This window comes from Micromys minutus (genome assembly GCF_963924665.1).
Source record: "Micromys minutus genome assembly, chromosome: 15".
NCBI lineage: Eukaryota > Metazoa > Chordata > Mammalia > Rodentia > Muridae > Micromys > Micromys minutus.
In genome coordinates, this window is record NC_137984.1 from 1374719 (window position 1) to 1402125 (window position 27407).

The 27407-nt window shown below is 36.1% G+C and overlaps 1 protein-coding gene across 1 annotated transcript in view; it reads left to right on the forward strand.

Moving 5' to 3' along the window:
- LAMA2 (laminin subunit alpha 2) overlaps window positions 1–27407 on the forward strand; it is a 551725-nt gene that overhangs the window by 207718 nt on the left and 316600 nt on the right. The window contains exons 5-10 of the mRNA XM_080929510.1: window positions 9762–9941; window positions 12719–12808; window positions 14156–14273; window positions 18762–18940; window positions 20191–20290; window positions 23252–23412. Of these exons, the coding sequence (XP_080785636.1) occupies window positions 9762–9941; window positions 12719–12808; window positions 14156–14273; window positions 18762–18940; window positions 20191–20290; window positions 23252–23412 (828 nt within the window). The remainder of the gene's footprint in view (window positions 1–9761; window positions 9942–12718; window positions 12809–14155; window positions 14274–18761; window positions 18941–20190; window positions 20291–23251; window positions 23413–27407) is intronic.

Genomic DNA, 27407 nt, shown 5'->3' on the forward strand with positions numbered 1-27407 from the left:
GAACACAGACATCACTGCCCCATGAAATCTGCTTTTGTATGGAGAGAAAAAAATGTCTCATCCTACTCTATTTCAAAATGAGAGGCAAAGGATAATTTTTTTAACTAGCTGATAAATTATGTAAACCTTTAGGCCCAGGATTTTCATTTTCACTAGATGACTAGAGAAGAAGAGATGACAAATATTCTGTGAAGATAGCTGATTTTGTTATTATGTTTCAATTTATTAATGACAATCTATTGGACAGTGAAAAATTTGTTTAAATATCTCATGGCAGGCAAAGCTTTCATCCAGGAAAGACAAATGCATGAATTACTACTCAATAAAAAGAGGAGAAAAACATGTCAGTTTTAGGGCAATTGATACAAAGTATATGTCTGGAATAAAACAACTGGTATGGGATAATAAAGAAGTATTGACAGAAAGCTGAAGCTCTGAGTTCTCTATGGTATAGTCCTGTGATAAACAGTTCACTAGGCTAACATCTGCACACAGTTTGGGAATAGGATGTGTAAAGAAGTCAGGTGTACAGACTTTGTCATGCCATCTTCAATGAATCACTCTAATCAACTCTGAAATCGTCAACCGTGCAGGAGCAGTCATCCCTGTTGGGGTCCTGAATGAATGACATAGCTATAGCTACCAAAAGTTCTCTAGATTAAATAAGTGTGCTGTATGCTATAAAGAACATATTTCCAGTTCTGCTTAAAATGTGTATTAAGGCCCATGGAGGGGGCATATGCATTTTTTACAAGCAGATCCCATTAATTTTCTTTACAGAAATTGTTCTTTTGTGATGACACATTTAATAATTTATCAGTGGTTTATAATAAAAAATGGGATTAACCAATAGAGATAATCTTTTCTGGTTGAGTAAGTCAAGGTGAATAGTTCTTAAGTTCAAATACAATATCATGTTTGTCTAAAATCATATTTATCTGTTAGTCTCAGATAAACTAAAGTGTAATAAAATTGACTTATATTAAAGTCAGATTAACATGATTAGCAAACTAAGATGAAAGGGAATAATAGGATAGAATTAATATATAAAGTTTATTTAAATCAACTTAATGTAAAATGCTCAGAAATAAAAATATTAAAGATTATTAATCTTAATTTGATTAATGGCTTCAATTAAATGACAATTAGATAGTGATTGGCTACTGTATATATTTAAAATTAAACCATTAATATTTCCAGGTAAATTTAACACAGGATGAAAGAGAAAAAGGCAGTCTCTAATGTTTCTACATCATTGGTGGAACATAGCTAAAGCGATGAGTATTTAGTGAGACTGAGCTAGGTGTGAAAAGTAGGAACTCCAGTGATTCCTACAGAGCTGCTATGTGAACTAACAAGGCAGCATTTCTGCCCTTCACAGAAGTCAGCCCTGGGGACCTAGACATAGAAGACAGCTATATTGATGGTATACCCTTTCTCAGAATGACTCTGCAAGTAATGAGATTAGAGCAGAAGGAAGATGACTTTTTGTCTTTGTACTGATAGTGAAAAGTAAAACACATTTGATACATAAAGAGTAAAAGTAGATATAAAGCTTTTCATGGTCTGCTATACATGCCTAGCTTATCTGTATATTAGGGCTTTACTTATTAGCAAGGTGCACGTGTGCACACATGTGTGTGTTTGTGTGTGTGTGGAGTTTATTTTTTTAAGCAGATGAAAAGGCAGGAAATGGAGCAGTACTGTGCTGCTCTCATAGTGGAGGAGGCTAAGGCATAAGATGATCAACCTCATCGAAAAATGCAAACTGAAATATCCCAAAAATGAGACAACTTAATTTTATCTTTAAAAATAGCTTTCATTCTGAAGATATCACATGGGGTATGTGGAATTACCCAAGATCTACAAGATTTTATAGTGGCAGTCTTCTGCCTAGAGCTTTTCAGGTAATGCATTGTCAAGCTGAAATATGGAGGGAGTTTGAGAAGAAAAAGTCAGGTGAAGTAGGATCCAGATGAGGAAAGCTTGCCACCTAGGACGATCAATAGTGTAATTAATTATTTTGGTTCTAGTAGTATGTCAGATGTGGTGCAGACTGAGAACTGGTCATTTTAGCTAATTACACAACGGCTGTTGGTGACTTTTGGGAGAGCAGGTACCGTGGGATGGAAGGAGCTTTGGAGCATTAAGAGTTCAAGGGAGGCATAAACCAGAAAAGGGCCAAATATCATTGAGGGCCAAACCCTAGCTTTACCTTGTCTTATTAGCAATGAAACAGCCACCTAATCTTGCTAATCCCCATGCCTCTCCTGTCCATTCTAAACATTATTTCCTCATAGACCCTAAAATGAAATACCTAGGCTAGTTTTCCAAAGTCAGTTTCAGAGTCTAACTCTCGAAGACATGATTGTTTCTATAAGTTTCTCCAACAGCTTCCTTTCTTTCAATAAAACATTGGCAGTGCTTCTGATCCAATAACCTCACTCTATACTTGTGCCCTTATTGTTGGAAGCCCCTGAGGTCCGTTTACTTTCATTAGGCTGTGCAGATATCATTGGCACACTCTTAGAGGTTTCTGATACAGATTTGATTTTAAAATATTCTAAGGTGGCATGCTACTATTTAAACTTCATTTCTCCCACTGCTCGATGCCAAGTTTCTGATGCGTTATCAATAACCTACAAATTTTTTTATTGTCCACCCAATACTGTGGCAAACCTGTGTCACTGAGAGAGTACAAAAACTTTCAGCACTTAAAGCAGATATAATCACATAATAAGGAACAACTCTTCAGGGTAGACACCTGATTATTTGTTGGATAAAATAATTTAAAATTGCATTTTAAAGTAAAATAAACACAAAGTTCTTAGCTATTTTCAAAGATTATGGCATGTAGTATACTTTACCTAGTGATAACCAGTTTGCTGGTGAACAGACTGTACTAATTAGGGTGCCATTTGTTAATGAAAAGAAACATACTGATGATCTTTTCCCATTTATTTATCTATAAAAACTCCTTTCTAAGAAAAGTCATTTGAAAAATCTAAAGGGCCACCTGATAGTCATAGTCAGGTATTTTCAGGTGGAATGATTTCCTGTGCTGGCACAACTGTCTACCCACCAGTATTGTTTGTAGTAGAAAACATTACAGAAGGCACTAGACCCTCAGAGCTTCCCAGGGCCTCACAGCAGGCAGATGTGGTCTTGAAGCCCTCTCTTTTCATCACAGATAAACACCCTCTAGCTGTCAGTCCATAGGAAGTCAGAAATATGCTAAACAGTCCTGAAAACTTCATCTTAGACAGCATTGTACCAAAGGAAATATCTTACTCAATGTTGTGATTTAACACACATGAGAGTAGGAAGGGAAAGAAAGGTTACACACAGACACACACACACATACACACATACACACACACACACACACACACACAGAGGGGGGAGGGGAGGGAGGGAGGGAGAGGGGGAGGGAGAGAGGGAAGGAGGGAGAGAGACTGAGAGAGACAGAGAGAATCTAAGGAAGCATTCCACACCATGAGCAAACAGCTGGCTGATTCTTTATCCCAGAAACAGCTTGGGACTAAATATGTTCACAAGATCTCTTGGCAGAGTGACTTGGTGAACATACCAAAGCTGTGAGGACAAGTGTTCTCTTGCTGAATACTTCATGGTGCTATCCTGGGACTGAGTAATATAAGTGAGCACATGTACACCTTAAAAAAAAAGTTTGTGTGAGTGAAAAATTCATGGACTCCATACATCCCACTGTAGTTCCCTGTACCATATTCATCAAGGAACCATCAAGGACACTGAGAAACCAGAGTCCAGCATGTTCAGTCGGTTCCTCTTTCACTTCAAATTGTTTGTGGATGGGACAATCAAAGGAAGACAGAAAAGGAATTCAGGCACACAGTGCAAGTAACCTTTTAAGGGTGCTAATGTTAACCTTTAAGAATGACTAGTTTTAACAGCTTTGTGGATCATTTACTCTCTCTTCAAACATTATTTGATCCCTCCTTACACAGAAGAAACAATGTAATTTAAAACAGATTTTTTTGGCTCATTGGCTAGATGGTGGAACCATAGAGTATTAGAGAATACAGGTGTCAAGCTCTCCAGCAGGAGAACATACTCCATGTTGTAAGATTCAGCATTTCTGTAACACATTCTGTTTCCCTCTAATGTGTCGATTCAACGAGCCCATTCAACACTAAATATCAGAGTTTAATTCAGTTTTCCAGAGTGTTTCACAATTTTGCTCACAATGCATTTCAGATTTCAGCCTAGTCTGGGGTGTGTGTGTGTGTGTGTGTGTGTGTGTGTGTGTGTGTGTGTGTGTGTGTGTGTGTGTGTCTGTAGCATCAGAATCAGTTTCTCCTCTCAGTGTTTGCTGTATTTTCCAGTGCATGAAGTAGTTTATTGGCAGTCAGTTTGCAAAATACTCTCTGGGGTTATCTAAAAGTAGAATTCTGAGATGGAAATATATTGATTTGCTTGTCAAAAAATGTAATTAACACAGATGACATACTATCTTCCAAAGCAGATGAGGATTCCAGGCTGAACTAAGTCAAGACTGCAGTGTATATACAGATTTTACTGAGTTCTCCTTCACTGGGACTCAAACATTCCACTCTTTTTTCCCCTCTCCTACAACTTTATTTTAAAAAAATAGAGAGATACATATACAGATCTTTAAAGGAATTTTGGCATAACACTATATGAATATTTTTGTCAGTACTTAATTCTTTTAGAGGTTTGATAGCATGCTTTGAAATCCCACAATAAGCATAAAATACATGTAGGACAGAACTTAACATGGAAACAAGTTTCTTGGTGAGTATAGATTGAGCATAATGATCTTTGAATACCAAAAATTGCCACAAGGCTATATTCTTAGCTCCTGGATTATTGATGATTTAAGGTCCAGGTGTACCACACTCTGAGAGGGTGCTATATTTTTTTTCCAAAGGTCTGAGGTTTTAATTTTTTGGCCTTTGTTTTTCTTGAGCTTCATATAGCCTGTGAGTTGTTTCTGGGGCTTCAGAGCTTTCTGGGGTTAGTATCCAATAATCAGTGACTGGATATTATTTCTGTTCTTTTGGGACTAGGTTACCTCACTCAGGATGATATTCTCTAGATGCATCTATTTTCTTAGGATTTTCATAAAGTCATTGTTTCTAATAGCTAAGTAGTACTCCATTGTATAAATATACCATAATTTTTGTATCTATTCATCTTCTAAAGGACATATCGTTTCTTTCCAGCTTCTGGCTATTATAAATAGGGATGCTTATAAACATTGTGGTGTGTGTGCCTTATTGTGTGTTGGAGCATCTCTGGGGTATATTCCCAAGAGTGGAATAACTGGGTGTACTGGCTGGTTTTGTGTCAACTTGACACAAGCGGGAGTTAATCACAGAGAAAGGAGCATCAGTTGGGGAAAAAGCCTCCATGAAATCCAGCTGTAAGGCATTTTCTTAACTAGTGATCAAGGGGGCAGGGCCCAGCCCATTGTGGGTGGTGCTATCCCTGGGCTGTTAACCTTGGTGCTATAAGAAAGCAGGCTGAGCAAGCCAGGAGAAGCAAGCCACTAAGTGACATCCCTCCATGGCCTTTACATCAGCTCCTCCTTCCTGACCTGCTTGAGTTCAAGTTCCGACTTCCTCTGGTGATGAACAACAATATGGAAGTGTAAGCTGAATAAACCCTTTCCTCCCCAACTTGCTTCTTGGTCATGATATTTTGAGCAGGAGTAGAAACCCTGACTAAGACACTGGGTCTTCAGGTAGGACTGTGTCCAATTTTCTGAGGAACCACAGACTGATTTCTAGGGTGGTTGTACCAGTTTACAACCCCACCAACAGTGGAGGAGTGTTCCTCTTTCTCTGTATCCCTGCCAGCATCTGCTGTCATCTGAGTTTTTGATCTTAGCCATTCTGACTGGTGTGAGGTGGAATCTCAGGGTTGTTTTCATTTGGATTTCCCTGATGACTAGGAGCACTTCCTTAGATGCTTCTTAGTCATTCGATATTTCTAAATTGAGAATTTTTTGTTTAGCTCTGTACCCCATTTTTAATAGGGTTGTTTGATTCTCTGGCATCTAACTTCTTGAGTTCTTTGTATAATTTGGATATTAGACCTCTATCAGTTGTGGGATTGGTAAAGATCTCTTCCCAATCTGTTGGCTATGTGGCCTATGTGTTCTAAGGTTTTCCCTACTTTCTCATCTAATAGTTTCAGTGTATCTGGTTTAATGTGGAGATCTTTGATCCACTTACACTTGAGGTTTGTACAAGGAGATAAGAAAGGGTCTATTTTCATTCTTCTGCATGCTGAGTGCCAGTTGGACCAACACCATTTGTTGAAGAGGCTGTCCTTTTTCCATTGAATGTTTATAGCTCCTTTGTCAAAAAACAAGTGATCATATAGGTGAGGGCTCATTTCTGGATCTTCTATTCTGTTCCATTGATCAACTTGCCTATCTCTGTACCAGTACCATGTGGTTTTTAAATCAATTGCCTTGTAATATACCTTGAGGTCAGGGATAGTAATTCTGGCAGATGTTTTCATGTTGTTGAGGATGGATTTTGATATTCTAGAATTTTTGTTATTCCAGATGAATTTTCAAATTGCTCTTTCCAACTCTATGAAGAATTGAGTTGGAATTTTAATGAGGATTGCTTTTGGTAAGATGGCCATTTTTACAATGTTGATCCTTCCAATCCATGAGAATGGGTGATTTTTCCATCTTCTAAGATCTTCCTTGATTTCCTTCTTTAGAGGTTTGAAGTTCTTGTCATACAGTTCCTTCACTTGCTTTGTTAGAGTCACACCAATGTACTTCATATTGTTTGTGAGTATTGTGAAGGGTATCTTTTCCCTAATTTCTTTCCCTGCATGTTTATCTTTTGAGTAGAGGAAGGCTACTGGTTTGTTTGAGTTAATTTTATATCAAACCACTTTGCTGAAGTTGTTTATCAGCTGTAAAAGTTCTCTGGTGGAATTTTTGGGGTCACTTACGTATACTATCATGTCATCTACAAATAGTGATATTTTTACTTCTTCCTTTCTCATTTGTATCCCTTTGATTTCCTTTTGCTGTCTAGTAGCTCAGGCCAGGACTTCCAGTACTATGTTGAATATGTAGGGTCCCTGATTTTAGTGGGATTGCTTCAAGTTTCCCACCGTTAAATTTGATGTTGGCTGTTGGTTTGCTGTATATTGCTTTTATTATGTTTAGGTATGGACCTTGGATTCCTGTTCTTTCCAAAAATTTTAACATGAAGGGGTGTTGTATTTTGTCAAATGCTTTCTCAGCATCTAGTGAGATGATCATGAATTTTTTTACCTTTGAGTTTGTTTATATCGTGGATTACGTTAATGGATTTCCGAACATTAAACCATCCCTGCATCCCAGTGATGAAGCCTACTTGATCATGGTGAATGATCCAAACACTCTATTGTTAATTCACCAGTCACTTGTATGCACATGTGCTGCAAGTGTGCAATGCCTTCATTTGTATATGCTGTGCTCAAAGCATATTACCCAATCAATATTTTTTTTAGAATTATGATTTGATTGAATTATGTATAAGTAATATGCTATCTATACAGAAGTCAAAATGAACTTTTGTGAGTACTTTTAATTGTTGTCTATATTTCAGTATGTAGATATATGATTTATGGAACCACTCATACTCTGACAAGTTGTTTTCTTTTTCTTACTATGTTCCAAAAAGTCTAAAAGCATATGTGCATTCAAGCTTGTAGATTTTCCTTTGCATGGCTTTTAAAGAGGAGAACTAGAATCTCCCATCTCCAGAAGCTAGCAGGTTAAAGTCAGAGGTCAGCACGGTGCCCATCAATTACTATGAGACCTCTCTTCCTTGAAGGCATATCTGGTCTTGTGTTCTTTCTTGGTGCAAAAGAAGCTAGCATTCTGGAATCTTCTCATTAGGACACTAATCGTCCTCGTGAGGACATGATCTTTATGGTCTAATTACCTCCAAAAGGCCTCCCCACCTCCATGTATCAAAACAACAAATCAAATTCTGCATATACATCTTAGAATGGACAATGGAAACTTTTAATCTACTGAATATATTCAGTTCAAAAGAGAAATTTCAAATTCCTCCATGATCTCATTCTGAAATGCATGCCCTAATTCATGTTTGAGATGTTTGTCAGTTAGCTTTACACTCAGTAAAATAAGACATGTCACAAAACTAGCCTTGTCCTTAAAGAACATTTTCAATATTGGGGATTTGTCTGCCTAAGAACTGAAAATAAAGTTTATCAGTATACTTCTAGTTAACATTTATCATATATATAAATATACATTTACACTTATAAATGATAAAATTTTAAATTTATTCATGTTCTGTGTTCACTTGTGTCTTTTCCATATGCATGTCAGTGTGAAGGTGTCAGGAACCCTGGAGCTAGAATTTCACATGTGTGTGAGCTGCCTTATGGGTGCTGGGAACTGAATTCAGGTGTTCTGGGAGATCAGACAGTGCTTTGAACTGCTGACCCATTTCTCTAGCCCCATAAACGATATGATTTTATCAGGTGTTGATAAACCAGTTACACTTATGTTTTTTCCAATAATGCTTTTATATCTTTTGTCCCAATTTATTATAAATTATTGGGCTTTCTTTCCCTTATTGATTTAAAAATATTCATAAAGTTATCAATGATCTTACTTCCTTTTCTGTTAGTGGTTGTTGCAGATTGTCCTGCAGTCCTTTGTATTTTAACATTAATTCCACTTCTCCAAGAAGGGCTGCCTAGTCACATACTCAGGTGACTTCATCAGTACCTTCTTCCCATTTTAATTTGTAAAATAAAGGGGAGAGCTGGTGATTGGGCAAGGGAATGAGAGAGAGGATTGGAGAAGAAGGTGGAGGAAGAGGGGAAAAAGATACACACACACACACACACACACACACACACACACACAATTGATTTAAAAAAGAGTGGAGAGAGATCTGAGAAGAGTGAGGAGAAGGAACCAATATGGTCAAAATATATTGTATGGAATTCTCAGATATCTAATAAAAATAAAGAAATGGGAAAAAAGAATTATCTGCTCTTGAGGTAGTGGTGAGAAAGCATACTATGTGCATTGATCAAATTGTATTTCTTCTGTTGTCAACTGTACTAAATTATTTAAAAAATATCAGTATTACATCCAGGTTTAATACATTTCAGGCAATCTATTTTTCTTACAGCATGTAATAGCCTGTATAAATTTTTGTCTTCTTGGTCTATCAATTACTTAAAAAATAAATCATAACAAAACCAAATTTTTGAAATGTCTGGGAGCAAATATTTATCTAGTTTCCATCAAAAATTACCATTTTGACCTGTGTATCATCTCTGAGATATATTTCACCATTTGTCATAAGAAGATTTTAAAATCAGAATTATTTTTAAAGCACTGTGGGGGGGGGGAATCCTAGTTTTTTCATATACAACTTAACATTTTCTTACCAAGTGTTTTTCTAAAACTATGTAACAGATTCCTAAATAATTAAGAGCCCAATTTGTCGAGAACATTATAGTTGATTTAGTACTTAATTTCTGGAAATGATGTGAGAAACAAGATGCTAAAATGGCTTAGAAGACACAGTTACAAATAAGTGAAGCCTTCTAACATGTGGAACATGTGAGGAATGAGCAAACTGTTGCATGCATATGTAATGAAAGGCTCAATTACTTTACCACAATCGGATGTGTGAGCATGAGCCTGCATCTGAAATGTAGCAAGTCTGTAATCCCTTTTCTGCTTCATGTAGATTCACATTTCTTTGATCAATGGAAGACCAAGTGCTGACGACCCTTCCCCAGAACTGCTGGAATTCACCTCTGCTCGCTATATTCGCCTGAGGTTTCAGCGGATCCGCACCTTGAATGCTGACTTGATGATGTTTGCTCACAAAGACCCCAGAGAAATCGACCCTATTGTCACACGAAGAGTAAGTGCCAAGCATCCCATCAGAGCCTGAGCACTGCACATCTTCCTAACAGTCTCTCAAAGATGTAGAGAAATTATTCTGTGATGTATAGGACCATTCATTGTTAGCGACTTTAGAACCCAGCAGACCCTCCTCCTTTGTGCAGATCCAAGCTCAGTGACTTATTAATTACATGGAATTAATCGAGTCCTCTTACATTTTTCAACTTCAATTTCCTCTTTTGTAAAATGAGCACTGTAGAATCTCATCCATAACCATCTTAAGGAACTACGTTAGTTTCTGTTTCTTTGGGTTATCTGTATTTTTACAGTTGGCTCCAAGCAGCTACATGCTTAAGTTCAGGGCCTTTGAAACACTTTTCACCATAACCCACTTGAAGAAATACATTTTATATATTTAATATACACACAACTGTTGTCTTTGCAGAAACTATCATTTAATTCAGTATGTATACAGCGGGACTGAGGTTGACTCTTCCAGAAAATTCCAAAGATGTTAATATTGCTGGTACAAAGACCAGGCTAACAAATGAAATATTAAGGGCTCCATTTATTATGAAACACACACACACAGGCAAGCACGTACACAAGCAAATGCGCACACTTAGCTCTGCCATTCGAAAGTGATAAAACTGATTGTACAAGATTTTTTTCTTTACAAATACAATTAACAGAAACCTTTTTAACAGGTCTTTGACAAACAAAGCTAAGAACTTACTTTAATTCAGTACCAAACAAACAGAAATCTGTGAACTTATTATAAGAAGGATGACCAGCCCACCTTGCCATTCCTAATTTTCATCCTGCCCCATTCCTCCCTATTTATTCCCCACTCTAGCCAGAAGTTTGTGTAGGATCTGGTCCCATATAACCAAGCTATTGCAATTTTTCACGTTGGTCTTGAATCCCAAGGCACGGCCATGCTAAGCAACCAGTGACTTTTGGCTGTAGAGAGCAAATTGTACAGTAAGGAAAAGTACAGTCAGGTGAACTTAAACCTGTAGGTAAAGCCACTTAGATCTAGATCATGTGAAGAATAGACTTCTATTTCTGTCACCAGAGAACCTACTGATGACACACCAAGCCAAGTGTGAGTTTCCCATCCTTCTTCACCTGCTCTCTCTCCTTACTGCTCAACCTACCCATGTGTAACCTCTTCATCACCACAGCATAAATACTACTGGAGTTTTAATTATCTCTGCACAACATATGGTAGATATAGCAGTGCTTTTATTTTTCAAACACAAAGCAATTTTACTTTGTACTACATTTCACCAGAATGTCAATTGCTTTATACAGAAGCAATCATTATTTCACAATACTGTTTGGATTCTTCACAGATTAAAAAAAAAAGCCACTTTAGTTTTATTTTTAGCATGAAGAAGTCTGAACAATATTGTTGTGAAATTTCTTCTTCTTCTTTGAGAAGTATATCAGGGAAAATCGATGAAAAAATTTTGTTACTTTTTATCATCTTTTGCAGAGCTGAGTAGCAATTGTGTTGAATATTTATTGTTTATAATACCATTGTATATGAGCAGTTGAGTCAACATATATGTTTCCGAAAGGTGCTCAAGTTCAGTGAACACTACACAAAAATTTAAATAATGAAAATAAAATATTAGACTCTAGTTCCTCATACTCAAAAGCAAAGCGTGCTTACACTTAAAATAATTTTTTTAATTTTAAAGCAATTACAGTAATACTCTTGAAAATTTGTACCTATATTATTAAGTCATGAAATTAAGTAAAGAGAGATTTTTTAAGTTACCCAAATTTTTCAGCATGCTCCATTAGTTCAAAATATAGGTATAATAAATAGCATAAGATAGGAAAATATTTTTTCAAGATAATATATATATATATATATATATATATATATATATATATATATATATATGAGAAAAAAGGAAGAATAAAAGTAAATATGTGGAATAATAAATTATTTCAGTGAGGAGACTCAGATACGTCTTCATTACTTTTACTAAAGTTGCTGTATCTACTTGTATATTGTTGTACTAATAGAGCTTCTTTTCACTGAGAAGATTATTTGGATACTGAGTGAGAGAATAAAAAACTCTAGTGCTTATAAAATGTTGTACACATTAATTAAAATTTCAATTTAGTCCAGCTCTATAATTATGAATTGTGTTTTAAAAATAGCTGATAGTTTAAAATTACTATAACTGTACCTTCATGTTAATTTCAGATAGGAAAGTGGTGGTAAGAACATTTTAACATAACAAAAAGGCAAGTTCTCAGTATACCAAATTTTCACATTACTCCTTTTTCCTTCCAAATTTCTTTTGAATCTTTATAAGAATTATATGATCACTACCGCCCTTTTCCTAAAAGTTATTCCATTTCAAATTTATCAAGTAAAATAGAACATTCTGACTCATAAGTACTTGGTTTCTCATGATTACAACTAAAGAGGTTGCTTCTTTTTTAGAAATTGTGTAAAATAATTTTGTGAAGAATTACAGTCTATAGTCCTAAGGTGAAAGCTGCTGTAACAGGGGTGTTCTAGCCTGAACATTGTAATGCCCATGGGAAAGAAATCCCATTGGGCAAGTAGCATAAATTGACAGCCTTCTTTTCTGGGGCTTTTAGTGTATAGGCAGGAGTTACTTAACCTTAGGAAACACAGAATGCTTTTAAGGAAATCTGAAGGCAAAATGTTACATTTAACTAACTATCCTGCTCCCTCTTCCTGGTCATCCTGTTCTCCCCTTTCAGCAAAATTAACAGTATTTCTTTCTGAATTTTTCCTCATAGTATTACTATTCTGTCAAGGATATTTCGGTTGGCGGGATGTGCATCTGTTATGGTCATGCCCGGGCTTGTCCACTTGATCCTGCAACAAATGTATGTATATTTATGGGATGCTTAGGAAAATGAAATGCCACGTTGTAAAATGCTTCAAGAGAGGCTTTATGTAGAGGAAATGCTGTGAATGGGTGTCAGGTCCCCATTGAGATGCTTTAACAGGAAGCCTTGCTGGAGTGAAAAAGAGCTGGCACTTAAAATGATAGACTTTGAATCCAACCGTCACCACATCAGAAAACAGATTAGTTTTCCCATAAATGTTCCACAGTGGTATCTATTGTGAAGTCTTTCTAGCTATGACAGCTAGATGCATGAGTTAGCTTTCTGAGAATGGCTGCCATCAATCTACCTGTCCAGTCCTTTAAAATTTTTTAATAAAAAAAATCATGCAAAGAAATGAAAATTGTGGGTGGAGGTAAACATATAGGTGTCCTAGTGACAGCTAGCTGACGTGGGAAGGGACAAGAAACGAGGTGGAGAATATTTAAGCATCGAGGCTGTCAAGCTAGAACAAGCTTGAAAGGTTTCATGTAGTATTTTTCATTAATGACAATGAATGCATTGAGTAAACATAACCTCAAGAAGACAAATGAGCATGTGTTTTTCTCCTGTCATAAACCAACTGGCAAAATTCAAAATCATCAACTGTGTAGCATAGGGAAGAGATATTGAATTGGAAAAATGAGTGGATGTCTATAAGACCTAGCAACTTTCTTCCCATCTATTAAACTATACTACAAGTAACATTATACTCAAAGCTAGTTTTCTGATTAATGAGTTGTATACTGTTATCACCTAGGAAGATGAAAGACTCTGCTGATTTTCTTGGACTAGGTTGCAGTGTAGCTTGCTCCATGGCACCTTTGTTATCTATCAGCGTCACTAGCGAACAATGTTTTGGAAGAATTGAGAGCATGAAAAGCAGCCCTGGAAGGGCTGTGAGTAGATACTAGAACATAGGACACACCAGTTCCATAAGGACAAAGATTCTAAACTCCCACTTTTCTTAAGTACCTACATGTTCAGTGAAGTTGAAAACTGATGTTTTGTCTTTTCTGAGACTTAAAGAGAGCCTTACACATGCTATAGAAAATAATGGCTCAAAGGCACAGGGAATGAGAGAGAATGAGAAGTCAGTCTTCAACTGGGTCTCCTGATTATTTTAAAACATAAACTCAGTGATTCCAGATATAGCAGGGACCAGCCTACACTGATGCAGAACTCAAATACTGCTTCTGTCTCCTGAACATGGTGACCAATATTTTAGTGTATACTCTAGAAGGTTTGAATCCAACTGTCACATTCTATACCTACTTCTCATGGACAACCTCTCTTCTGTGTGTCTGCCCAATCCTCAAAAACCTATTCCTCTCCCATTGTGACTAGAAATCACGCTGTGAGTGTGAACATAACACCTGTGGGGAGAGCTGTGATAGGTGCTGCCCGGGATTTCATCAGAAGCCCTGGAGAGCTGGGACCTTCCTGACCAAGACTGAGTGTGAAGGTATGTTCCTGACCTGAAAGGATACCTCTGTCTGTCATTCTGCTTGGCTAGGGACACTAGGGCTATCACTGTGAGCTACTGTTAGTGAGACAACCTTTTACTTCAGTTATATGTTTTAGCCAAGGCCAGAGCTGTTAACTTCATCCCCCACAACTGTCTTGACTCTCTCTGCTTTCTTGGGGTTTTATTCTAATTTGCTAAATATTTGCCCTAAGCATATTAATTTATTGTAAATATATAGATTATTAGAAATACTTAAGAAACCTTGTAAGTTTTTTGTCATCAGAAAGAACCAAGTACCTATAGCTTAAGACATTGATGTGAACATATAAACATATGTAGACACAATAAGTGCATAACCACATGTAAAATGTACCATAACATACAATGAACACACATGTAAAAAACAAATAAGCATACAGACATGCAAAAACATAAAAATACACAAAATAGATACACAAGCACATATATAAACATACAAAACCTCAAATGCACACAGAGAAATACAAAGAAACACATAAGCATAAAGACATACACACGATCATATACAACCCCTCACAAATACATATAGAATTACACAAAGATACAAACACAAAAGCATGGAGACACACACATATACAGGAACACAAACACCCAGCACCCACATAGGTACATAGAAATGGATAAGAACAGTGTGTGGAACCTTGAATCTGTGTATTTGCCTTCTAAGCAGATACTTGTGAAATGGTCTTCTATCTGTATTAGCTGTCTAGGTCCAAATAATCATTCACAACCCACCAAATAGCCTTTAAACACTCATCAGCTAATATGAGAGCCAAGTCAAAGGTGAGGGATTATCTTTATGCTAGAGCCAGGCTATTAACCAAAAATGAAAGGATTCATTAATCACACTTAGGATGTACAGTGCTGATGAACAGTAGCTGGAGAAGATAATGAAAGGTGACAAGGATGTCAAGACATGAAGCTTTGTGGATATGAGCATCCCTCTTTAAATTGACATTTTAAATTGTACGGATTTATGGGGTCCCATGTGTTAGGTATAGATACATTTTGCATATTGCTAAAACTTTAAAAGCACTGGTTGTATTTCATTGGTAATGCTATTCAATCCCCTTCCTCTGTTAACTATGCAGTATATTAATTATCATTTTGTAAAGTACATTATACCATTGTAAATAAGACAACAGAAGCTATTCTATTTAACACTAGTTAGTAAGCAGTAGCCAACCTTTGCCCTTTTCACCCTCCCACTCCCTTTACCCACTTTTTCTAATCAACACTCTCAAATATAATGAGCCTATGCTTATTAGACTAAACATATAAGTGAAGCCAAATTGTATTTGTCCTTTGGTGTCTGGTTTATTACACTTAACATACTGTAACCCAGTTCCATTCATTTGATGGTGAATAGAATGTTACATCTTTTGTCTTAATAGTTAATATTAATATTAATTAATTAATTAATTAACTTAATAATCCACTGTGCATCCATTCCACATTTGTTTCCCTCAATAACTAGACATTGTCAGAACACAATCTAGAAATGGAAGTCCTGTGAGAATTCTGAGTGCTTGTGAGAAAACTCTAAGAAAACAATACAAGGGCCTTGTGACCTCGGTTTTTTTCAAAACAGAATTTCTCTTGGAATATGTTTTCCTGCTTCTCCAAGGTGTAGTGGGTTAGAGTGAGTTTACTTCAGCTGTTGTTACTCATGTGTCTCTTGGAAGAACAAGTTTGTGCCATGTGAAGCTTATCCTTGTTCTTGTGTGACTCTACTATCAGAGTATAAATTTTCTGATGCTCTGAGCAAGTTAGCTATTGCAGAAGTCTTTAATTAGACTCTCCCAAGTCCATACTGCCAGCCAGAGTGCTAAACAGTCCTTAGATTAATTCCATATATCGATTGCATTGAACTGTGCTTTAATAAATGTGGGGGGTGTAATATGGCTTTGGTATACTGATTATCAATAGTCAAAATGCTCTAAAGTATAGATTCTTCACAACAACACCAATATATAACTACTTAAAATAAAGCAATACTTGTGATTATTAGCCCAATTTATGCTCTAACACTTGATGGGCAAAGGGCACTAAAAGATAAGACAAATGATAATTAGCAAATGACATGCTAGCCAGAGCTTATATTTTAAAATCATCACCTTGGAGATAAAATGAATGTGTCTGTATTCTTCTGAGAAAACTGACAAAAATGTGTACCACCCATGTTTATGTCCTAGTTTGGTTAAGCAGCCCACCCTGGCAACCTGTATTCTAGAGAGTTCTGTATCTGTAGATTGTTGTAGATCAAGAAATGACTCAAACACAGACCTTTGAAGAACTGTGGACTCAAACTTACAGAAAGCCAAATTCAGCTGAATTCAGTATTAATATTTTAGTGAATCAGTCCAAACCATGTGTAAGGAGAGTTACTAGTAAGGCCAGGGTGGTCAGAAGAATATATACATACATAAAACAGCTGTGTTCATACATGTACACTATGTGTGAGGGGGTGTGCACAGATGTGGACACCTTTAGATACACAAACACAAATCAATGAAAGAACACAGAACCAAATCTTTCCAAGAATATACAGTATCTTTCCCTGTTTCTTACCCTCATAAAAATTCCACATACATTTCAAAGATTTATACAGCCTTTTCTGGGAAAAGTTACCCAACCCCCTCACACTGTCTAGAACTCTTATAACAACAGCCATGACAAAGAGACACCATTCTTTCTATATTGAAAAATCTTACATGGCAGTATGAAAAACAATAATGTGGTTATGAGCTAAGACCAAAACAACTTTATGTCTTTGAAAAATATAAATGGCATTCATAACTCAGATAAAAAGGGATGACTCACAAAGTATGATAATTTAGTGTTGTGGGGTTATAGGGCATGACTTTTACCCCGTGACTATATATATGTATATATATATATATATATATATATATATATATATATATATATATATACAGCTGTGCTCATACATGCACACCGTGTATGTGTGTGTGTGTGTGTGTGTGTGTGTGTGTGTGTACATATGCGCACACCTTTGGATAGACAAATATCAATGAAAGAACACAAAACCAAATCTTTCCAAGAATATACAATATCTTTTCCTGTTTCTTGCCCTCATAAAAATTCCACATACATTTCAAAGCTTTACACAGCCTTTTGTTAGAAAAGTTACACTCCCCCTTGCACTGTCTAGAACTCCTATAATACAACACAAAAAAGAAAAAGAGGGTGAAAAGCAGGACAAGTCAATCAATGCATTAAAAAGGCATTATGGTGCTGGTGTTACAGTACTGGTGTTATTGTAATGGTGTTAGATTCATCCTATCTGATGCTTTTAGACACCCCCATCTACTAATGACTACTGATTGTCTGATGCTTTATAAGAAAACATCATATATAAAGACATTACTCATATCACATGATTGCTAACCCAGGGCAAATTCATCTGAACCTCAGGATTTCATTCTGTCCTGATGTCTTGACACCTAGTGTAACAGACTTTTCTACCTGTACCCAGTTCCCAAATAACTACTCTGAGACTTACCAATGTAATAATAATTGAAAGTGTGCCTAGGCCACAAGCTTTGGCTCCCTCACCAACTAGCTTATAACTAATAAAATCCATTTATTCTATCCTAGGTGTAACATATGTGTACTTACCTCTCCTCAGCTTAATGTGCCTTTCTCGGAGTCTGGGTGAATGAATCTCCCACCCTTGATTTTTTTCCAGAACTCCTGTCTACTGTACCTCCCACCTATTACCTGTGATAGTTCCATACAGCGCACAGGATATTTCCTCTATAACCTACTATGTATTTGTTTCATTGTTTGGGAAGGATCGGAGGGGACTGTAGCAGTGTTTGGGATGCAGATTTCTGAATCTAATTCCAAAATGGTGTCCAATAGTGAAAAGGGTACCTTGTTTGCAAAAATCACCTGTCTCTGGCTTGCTTTACTGATGTATGAAGAGAGTTGCATTGTAATTGAAATAAATAATAGCAAATATACAATGACTATCAGAGAATCTGGCCTGCTGAAAAGGTTTGCTTGTTATTAATGGTGACTAAAAGGACCCATTAGCTCCTCCCTGTCCATTTACTCACAGGATATAGTACAGAGGGTCACTTATGGGCATTATCCATCATAGATTATGTGGCTATTAATCATTTCGTGGTTTGCTCAATAACTTATCTGTCATAATAGATTGTAGGTCAAACCATATAGAATTGTAATTATATTTGAAAAAACAGTGAGCTATTGTCATTTTGCTATTCAGTTGAATTTATAGATTTTAATTATTTTAAATTCAATTACAAGAATGAATTTATTGAAATGTATATATATGTAATAAGTAAAAATGCCTTTTAAATAGGTTTCTGTTTCTATGCTATATGGATAATAAAATAGTTTTAAATATATTTAAAGCCTGAAGTTAGTACTTACTGCTCTTTATTCTGACTATAGCATGCAATTGTCATGGAAAAGCTGAAGAATGCTATTATGATGAAACTGTAGCCAGCAGAAATCTAAGTTTAAATATACATGGGAAGTACATCGGAGGGGGTGTGTGCATCAACTGCACACAAAACACTGCTGGGATAAATTGTGAGACATGTATTGATGGATTCTTCAGACCAAAAGGGGTAAGGAACACCTTTGTTCATAAATTATTTTGTTTACTTATTGAGATTATAATTAAATTCTTCCTAACATCTCATATTTCCTCTAATTCTCCCATATACCTTCTACTTATTTTTGTTAAATTGTGGCCTCTTTATTTCATTAATTGGTATTATATACATGTGAAGATGGTTCTGAATGTTGTTACTTGTATGTTTTCATACTGGCCAAGTGCACACAAGTAGGTTACTCATAGAATTTTACAATCAAAATTTCAAATAAAGATAATATTACTTGATATTTGTTTAGAATCTATATATAAATAAAAAAGAAGGAATATAATATTAAAATTGAGTCATTTTATGACCACATAATTTCTCCATGTACTTTTGAAAATGTATTTGTAACCTTACATATCCTTACTTAAAGTTAAATGGACCTTTTGTTTTGTGTGTGTCTAAAATAATGACTAATGGTTAGGTAAAACCTTTTTCCCAGTTCTTTCGTGCTACTATTAAGAAAAAATTAATATCATATTGATTGAAAATGCATTTGTTTGTTCTAGCAATTTTAAGGTATTTTTTTAGAATTGCACTTAGACTCTTATCTGCAAATAATGCCAGGCTCACTCTTTACTCTTCAATATTTATGCTGATGTTAAATAGAAATGGTGAGAGGTGACATTTTTATTTTGTTCTCACTTTAAATATAAACATAATAATTCACTATTGAGAGTGATGTGAGTTATGGGATTTTTATGGATGCCATTTATCAGATTCAGCTACTTCTCTGCTCTTCCCAGGTAGCTGAGCATTTTTATAATAAAAAAAATGCTGAACCATTTTGTCGAATGCTTTTTTGCATTTATTAGATTTTATATTTATGCTTCTGTGTCTATTGCAAAGTCTCATAATGCAGATGTTATCAAATTGAAATCTCCTACCAGAGGAGAAAAACTGAGGAACTAGGAGGGGCTAGAGACCCCACAGGAAGACAAATAGAGTCAACTAAGCTGAACCCTTGGATGTTCCCAGATACCGAACCACCAACCAAAGAGCGCCCAAGGGCTGTACATCAGTAGCAAATGTGTACCCACTTAGCAAAATTGGATTTTAGAAGTCCACCAGTCCACATCAAAGATTAATGCTAATAAATTTATCAAAATAATGTGCAATGTAATTTTTAAAACTAATTTGTTCTGAATTGTTTGCTGAGTTGAAAATACTGGAATTTTTATTACACTTGATTCAAACCATACCAAATGATTTTTCAGGTGTCACCAAATTATCCAAGGCCGTGCCAGCCATGTCACTGCGATCCAGCCGGCTCACTTAGTGAGGTCTGTGTCAAGGATGAGAAACATGCCTGGCGAGGTGAGGCACCCTGGAGAACCGCCACTCTGAGGAAAAGATGACCAGATGCCAAACTGTACTTTTAAAGAGAATTTTTCAGTAATTCGTTCACATAGTCAGGATTCTGACATCTGCTGGTGAACCCTATAGGACCCCCTTTTCACTATAACGACTTATTTTGTGCTGAACTATACTGTTAAAAAAAAAACAAACAAAAATATTGATCCTCTGCCATTATGTATGTGTGTATTAATGTGTCACTTCATTATAGGATAAATTCTTAAAAATTTGTCACTAAGCACATCAATTGTAGAAATCTCACAGTGGGCAATATACAAACCATGATGTCCTGAAGCAATACAATCTTATGGGATCCCTGTCATTTGTGTGATGTGATGTGTCCTTGATATATATGATGCATGTGTGTGTGTGTGTGTGTGTGTGTGTGTGTGTGTGTGTGTGTGTGTGTCTGTGTCTGTGTGTGTGGTTGGGGAGGTATACAGAGAGAAGGTATCTATGTATAAAGCACACATACTATATATGTATATAGTATATATATATGTATATACATACAAAATGTTTTACATCCTGTTACTTAGATTGCTCTATACATCATTGGTTCTGTGTAAGTTGGCAGTGTTGAGAGGTGTGTGTGCAGCAGCATAGGGAGTGAATGGAAATCACGCTGTGGGATGTAGGTGACACCACGTCTGCGGGAAGTGTCATAGATGGTGTTACTATGAAGTAAAGCCAAATTCACAATAAGCTTTTCAACATCAAGGAATCAAGTGTAGCAACAGAATAAAGTTAATATTTGGGAGCTATGTTCGGGCTAGTTGCCCTAGATAGGAAACACATTGAAACTAGCATGTAGTAAAGACTATGTACATTTTTGCCCTAATAACCTTAAAGCTAAAGCCTGTCATCATGAAGTTGTTTCCTTTTTTAAATGAGAAATAAATTCTAATGTCATTATGACATTAAGTTCCCCACCAAAATAGATACATTGTTTTACCTATTAGAAATAGAAAATTTAAGAAAATTTGTACATAATATAGTAGTGGTAGTTTAGAAGCAATAATGATAAAATTTTGCAAAGAGAAACAATGGTATTAAATTGTTTCTTAAACAATACTCCTTTCTTTTCTCCTGTTTCCTTTCACTGACTCCTGAAGGGGAAGTGGGGGCACTGATAACTGAATTGCCGTGTGTGAGATGGGACTTGAATCAGTGTCCTCGAAAAGAGCAAGAAAACTCTTAACCCAGCTCTCCAGCACCTATAATCAGCACTGCTTTGAGCAAAAATCAAACAAAAAATTATTCCATCTTTATCAATGTAAACTGAGTGTTTATGATTTTAAGGCCTATTTTATAGCCCCAATTCATATTTATGTAGCTATTATTACTTTTCCTCATGCTTTTTTGACATTTACTCATGTTTTTTGTGTTTAATGTGTCCAGCCATTTCGAACATTATGCAAGCATATTCTTAACAGTAGTTGAATGTGTGCTTGACTTTTCCTGCTTACTGTTCCTCTTTTACCATTTTTTTACACTGTATTATTGCATTTTGTTAGGCTTAGGCTTTGTCTTTGCCTGGTGGAGATCACAGTTTACTTATTGGCATGGATGTTTTGTTTGCATGTATTTATGTGTACCATATCTGGTACCAGCAGAGGACAGAAGAGCTGGTGGAATCCCCTGGAACAGGAGTTACAGATTATTGTGAGCACAATGTTAGTGCTTGGAACAATACTTGCTCCTCTGTAAGATGTGCACGTGATCTGAACTGCTTGACCATCTCTCTAGCCACTTACTTTTAATAATTTTTTACAGATATAGAGAACTGCTATGTTTGCATAATCATTGATGTTTTATTTAGGCTCCAAAAGACTCTAGCTTTAAGCTTTAGTGACATGCACGGGAAAAGAAGGTCATTTAAACCAACATGAGAAAAGTTCATATGAACTCAGAGACTGAAGCAGAATGCACAGGACCTATGCCACAGGGCGTGTACCAGGTCCACTTCATGTATATTATAACTTCCAGTTTAGTGGTTTTATACAATTGTTGGTTGAACAAACTACTGGCTCTCTGCTTGTCTCTTTTCTTGGGACTCTTTCCCTAATGTTGGTTTTCTTGTCCAATTTTGATTATAATAGTTTTTGTTTATCTTATTATATTTTATTTTGCTATGAATATTAACCCAACCACTAGGGTAAAGATTAACAACTGAATTGTCACCTTTTGCTCCTAGGAGAGAGAAATTCAACTTTCTTCAGTATAGTGACACTGGGCACATTAACTGCTGCAGAGCATTCCTCGTGTTTAGGATTAGCTGGCCAACATATAATGGACTTCACAGTTTTTGTGTGCATTTTTATTTAGATTGTTTGATGTTTGTGTGTGTGTCTGTGTGTCTGTATGTGTTTGTGTGCTTCTGTATATGTATGTCTATGTATGTGTGTCTCTGTGTGTCTGTGTGTATGTATGTATCAGTGTCTATATGTATGTCTGTGTGTATATGTGTGTGTGTCTATATGTGTGTCTGTGTGAGTGTCTATATGTGTGTCTGTGTGTATATGTGTGTGTGTCTATATGTGTGTCTGTGTGAGTGTGTGTGTATCTGTATATTCTTTTATTTATAGTGGTACTGTAATCTGTTTTCTAGGTGTCTTGTATTAGGTTTTTATTTTTGAGAAAGAGCTTAAAGTTAAATTGGTAAGGAGTGTGGAAAATCTGGTAGGACGTAGACATGGGAAAGAATATGACTAAAGCTGCTTTAAATTTATAAATAAATTTATAAATATATATAAATTATATATAATATATAAAAGATATATAAATTTGTAAATAAGAGAATTTTTTTAAAAATCTAATTTTGTGATCAGAATCCAATTTAACAGTTACTGTAACTGAAACCTGAAGAGTGAAATCTATTTTCCTTTGAACGTGTTGATGTGCCGATGCTTCTTCCCTTAGGGTTGAAACCTGGATCCTGCCACTGTAAAACTGGCTTTGGAGGCATGAACTGTGATCGATGTGTCAGGGGTTACCGTGGTTACCCGGACTGCCAACCCTGTAACTGCAGTGGCTTGGGGAGCACAAACGAGGACCCTTGCGTTGGGCCCTGTAGTTGCAAGGTATGCTAGTGAATGTGATTATGTCACACTGTTGAGACATACATAAGGCAGTCTCTCTGTTATGTCTGCTGCTACTAGGCATTTGTAAAGCATCTCCAGTGAGTATGACTATCTATTAAGTGAATACTACTCTAAGTGTTTTTAAATGTGGAGCAAGCTCACTGCCTCACCTGCTATTAGCAGCCCCTGTTATTTCACAGAGAATGATTTTCTCCCACTGTACAAAAATGTATGTGTGTATGTATCACTTGGAAAGGCAGTTGTTTCAAATTAAAAATATGCATCTTTGTATCTGCTCCCTACAAGGATTCTGTTGAGAATTTAATTTTGGATTTCAAAAAATAATCCTGTAAAATCTGAGTGGAGATAGGTCTTTAAAATTTTCACTATATTTAAATTCTTCTGTCTCATTATCAAAGTGAAAGAAGGTATAGTGGAAATTGATTAAAGATTTGATATGTTCTCCCATGAGTACTTCCAGGAAGGCAATTTTATTTCTTGTACATAATCAGCTAATAGCTCATCATGTTAACACTAATGGATATATTACACCTACAGCCTCCACACACAAGGAAACAAAGCATGCACAAGTCCAAAATAATAGGACTGATTTGCTTCAGCTAAGAAAGTCCTGTTCATGGTGTTTTGATTAATGCATAACTGTATTTTCTGAATGAATGATCAATCTTTTTCAAATAGTGGCCTATATTATTATAAACATGAAAATAATTTTTATATCTTGAATGGAACCTTACTAAAAGCAAAGACAGTTAAATTAAAACTTTTCTAATTTATTACACTTAATTAGGTATATATAGTAATCATTAGTACACATGTATTTTGGTATATACAAATATTGTAGCATAATAAAATATTTTTAATATTAAGTATGTATTAGAAAATCACTTATAATAATAATAAAACTAAATAGATAAAATGTTCATTGAATACACATGTTTTATAGTAGACACTATTTAAACACCTATCTTGGTCTATTGAAACTAGACTACTTATTGCCTATACTGTGACTAAGAAGCCATTATGAAAGCTCTTGTATGTTGAAATACAATAATTTTTCTAGATTTAATGCATTGCATTCCAGTATTACCTGAAATGAAAGCTTGATTGAGGGGTGGCTTGGTTCAGGACCCCCATCCCTGCACTATATGCTATGGAGGACACCCTACAGCCTTCAGTTCTCCTCTAAGAAGCACTGAGAGAAACATTGTCCATGTTTTCTCCTTTTCCCAAAGTGCTCAGCCATCTCTCATTTTGTCATTCGCTCCAGTGCGGGACTGGTATGTCTAAGCTAAAAGTGAGAGAGGAACTTTGTTAATCTGTAGAATATAGAACTCATGCAGAAGAAAAGATGCACTTTTAGATACACACCTTTAAAGAGTAAGGCTGGGCATTGGCTCTGCTTAAGAAGGAGTATTAGAAGAGATAGACAAGCTTCATCTCATTCAGCATCTGGGATGCTGGGACAATAGGGATTAATTGTGCTCACAGGAATAGCTCTTCAAGCTCTTTTCAAGTCCTGTAAAGAATGATTCTAACCTTGAGAAAACTGGCCCCTTGAAGACAGTCAAAGCCCTAAAACACACAATTATACTACACAACAACCAACACTACAACAAATACTACAACCAATAATAAAGAAATCATAAAAGTGATTAAAATTAAATAGCACCACGAAAAGAAATGTCCTTCAACAATGTGATATTTTTAAGTAGAAAAAAAAATCAGCTCTCAAGTCACATAATAAAATTTTGCAGAGAGCAAGTTCATAAGATGTCAAAAAACAATTAATAGACAAAAAATATTCACAGATAGTTATTGAGTTAGTTACATCTCAAAATTCTGTCACAACATAATTATATCATGGTGTCTTCTAATGAACTTTGTCACAGTGTACAGGCAGCACACTGTGATAAATTGCCCATTGTCTTTTCTTCACAAGAATGATAAATAGCTCACTATTTAAACAGCTATACATACAATTTAAATACTAAAAAGAACACATAGTAGTGCATAAAGGAATGAGGTATTTATTTTTAATTTTAAAGTATGATTTGAAACAATTGTGCCAACTTATTAAAAAGATAAATGGATCAAAATGCCTCATAAGAAGAAAAATGTTACTGGATACTTAAAATGATGTGTTTGTCTTGGTATAAATTATGTGTGTGTATGTATGTATATACATGTAGTATTAATATTAAAATAGTTATATTTTAAGCATTAATTTATGAGTATAATATAAAATATATATAAATAGGTATATAAGTATGTATCTGTAAAATACATATTACTTAATAATTTACATATATATATATTTCTTTACATTTTTCCATAAGAATTTTTCATAACTGCCTTTTTGAAATGCGTTTTTCTTTTTTCATTTATTTGTTTTTATTAGATGCTTTCTGAATTTACATTTGAAATGTTACCACTTTGCCCACCCTGCTTCCATCTCCTCTCGCCCTCCAGTTGTCTTCACAAAGGTGCACTAGCTCCCAATCACCCTCTCCACCTCAGTTCCTTGGCTTCCCCTACACTGGGAAAACATGCCCTTACTGGACCAAACCTCATCTCACATTGATGCCCCACACTTCTATTCCCTACTAGATATGTAACTGGAACCATGGGTCTCTCAATGAGTGCTCAATGGTTGGTGATCTAGTCCATGGGAGCTGTAGAGATTTGGTAGGTTGATAAAGTTGTTCTTCCCATGAGGTCACAACCCCCTTCAGTTCCTTCATTCTCGCCCCCCCCCACCCTAGCACTCTCACTGGGGTCCCCCGTGCTCAGTCTGATGGTTAGCTGCAAGCCTGCTCAGCTGCATGATTTTGACAGAACCCCTGAGGAGGAACCCCTATCTGGCTCCTGCCAGAAAGCACCTTCCTGCATCAGCTATATTGTTTGGGCCAGTGGCTGTAAGTGGGGTGGATCTCAAGGTGAGGCAGCCCCTGAAAGATTCCCCTCTTCAATCCCTGCTCTTCCACTTGATCCTGTAGCTCCTCCTGTGAGTGTTTTGTTCTCCATTCTAAGAAGGACTGAGGCTTCCATATTTGGACTTCCTTCTTTTTGAGCTTCATAGGTCTGTGGATTGTTTCGTGGGTATTCAGAGCTTTCTGGTATTCAATTATCAGTAACTGCATACCATGTGTGGTCTTTTGTGACAGGATTACCTCACTCAAGATGATATTCTCTACTTCCATCTATTTGCCTAGGAATTTTGTAAAATCACTGTTTCTAATAGCTGAGTAGTACTTCATTGTGTAAATGTACCACAATTTCTTTATCCATTCCTCTGTTGAAAAACAATGGGTTCTTTGCAGCTTCTGGATATTATAAATAAGGCTGCTATGAACATGGTGGAGCATGTGTCCTAATTATGTGTTGGGGCAACTTTGGGGTATATGGCCAGGAGTGTAATAGCTGGGTCTTCAGGTAGTACTATGGCCAGTCTTCTGAGGAACCGCCAAACTGATTTCCAGAGTGGTTGTACCAGCTTACAACCCTACCAGCAGTGGAGTAGTGTTTCTCTCTCTCCACATCCTTACCAGCAAGTGCTGTCATCTGAGTTTTGGATCTTAGCCATTCTGACTGGTGTGAGGTGGAATCTCAAGGTTGTTTTGATTTGCATTTCCCTAATGACTAGGGATGTTGAACATTTCTTTAGATGTGTGTGCATGTGAGTATGTTTCCTCTCTTTTGGTTTTGCAGGTATAGGGTTTTTTTTTTTTTTTTTTTTTTTGCTTTCTTTGGTGTAGTTAAACTATTTGGGCTGGAGAGATTTGGGTTTTTTGTTTTTTGTTTGTTTGGTTTTTATTTGGGTTTGTCATGGAATATTTTGTTTACTCCATGTATGGTGATTAAGACTCTTGTTGGGTACAATAGTTTGGGCTGACATCTGTGGTCTCTTAAAGATTATAAGACATTTTACAAAGCCATTTGTTGTATGATGCAAGTCTGATAGGTCTACTTTTATG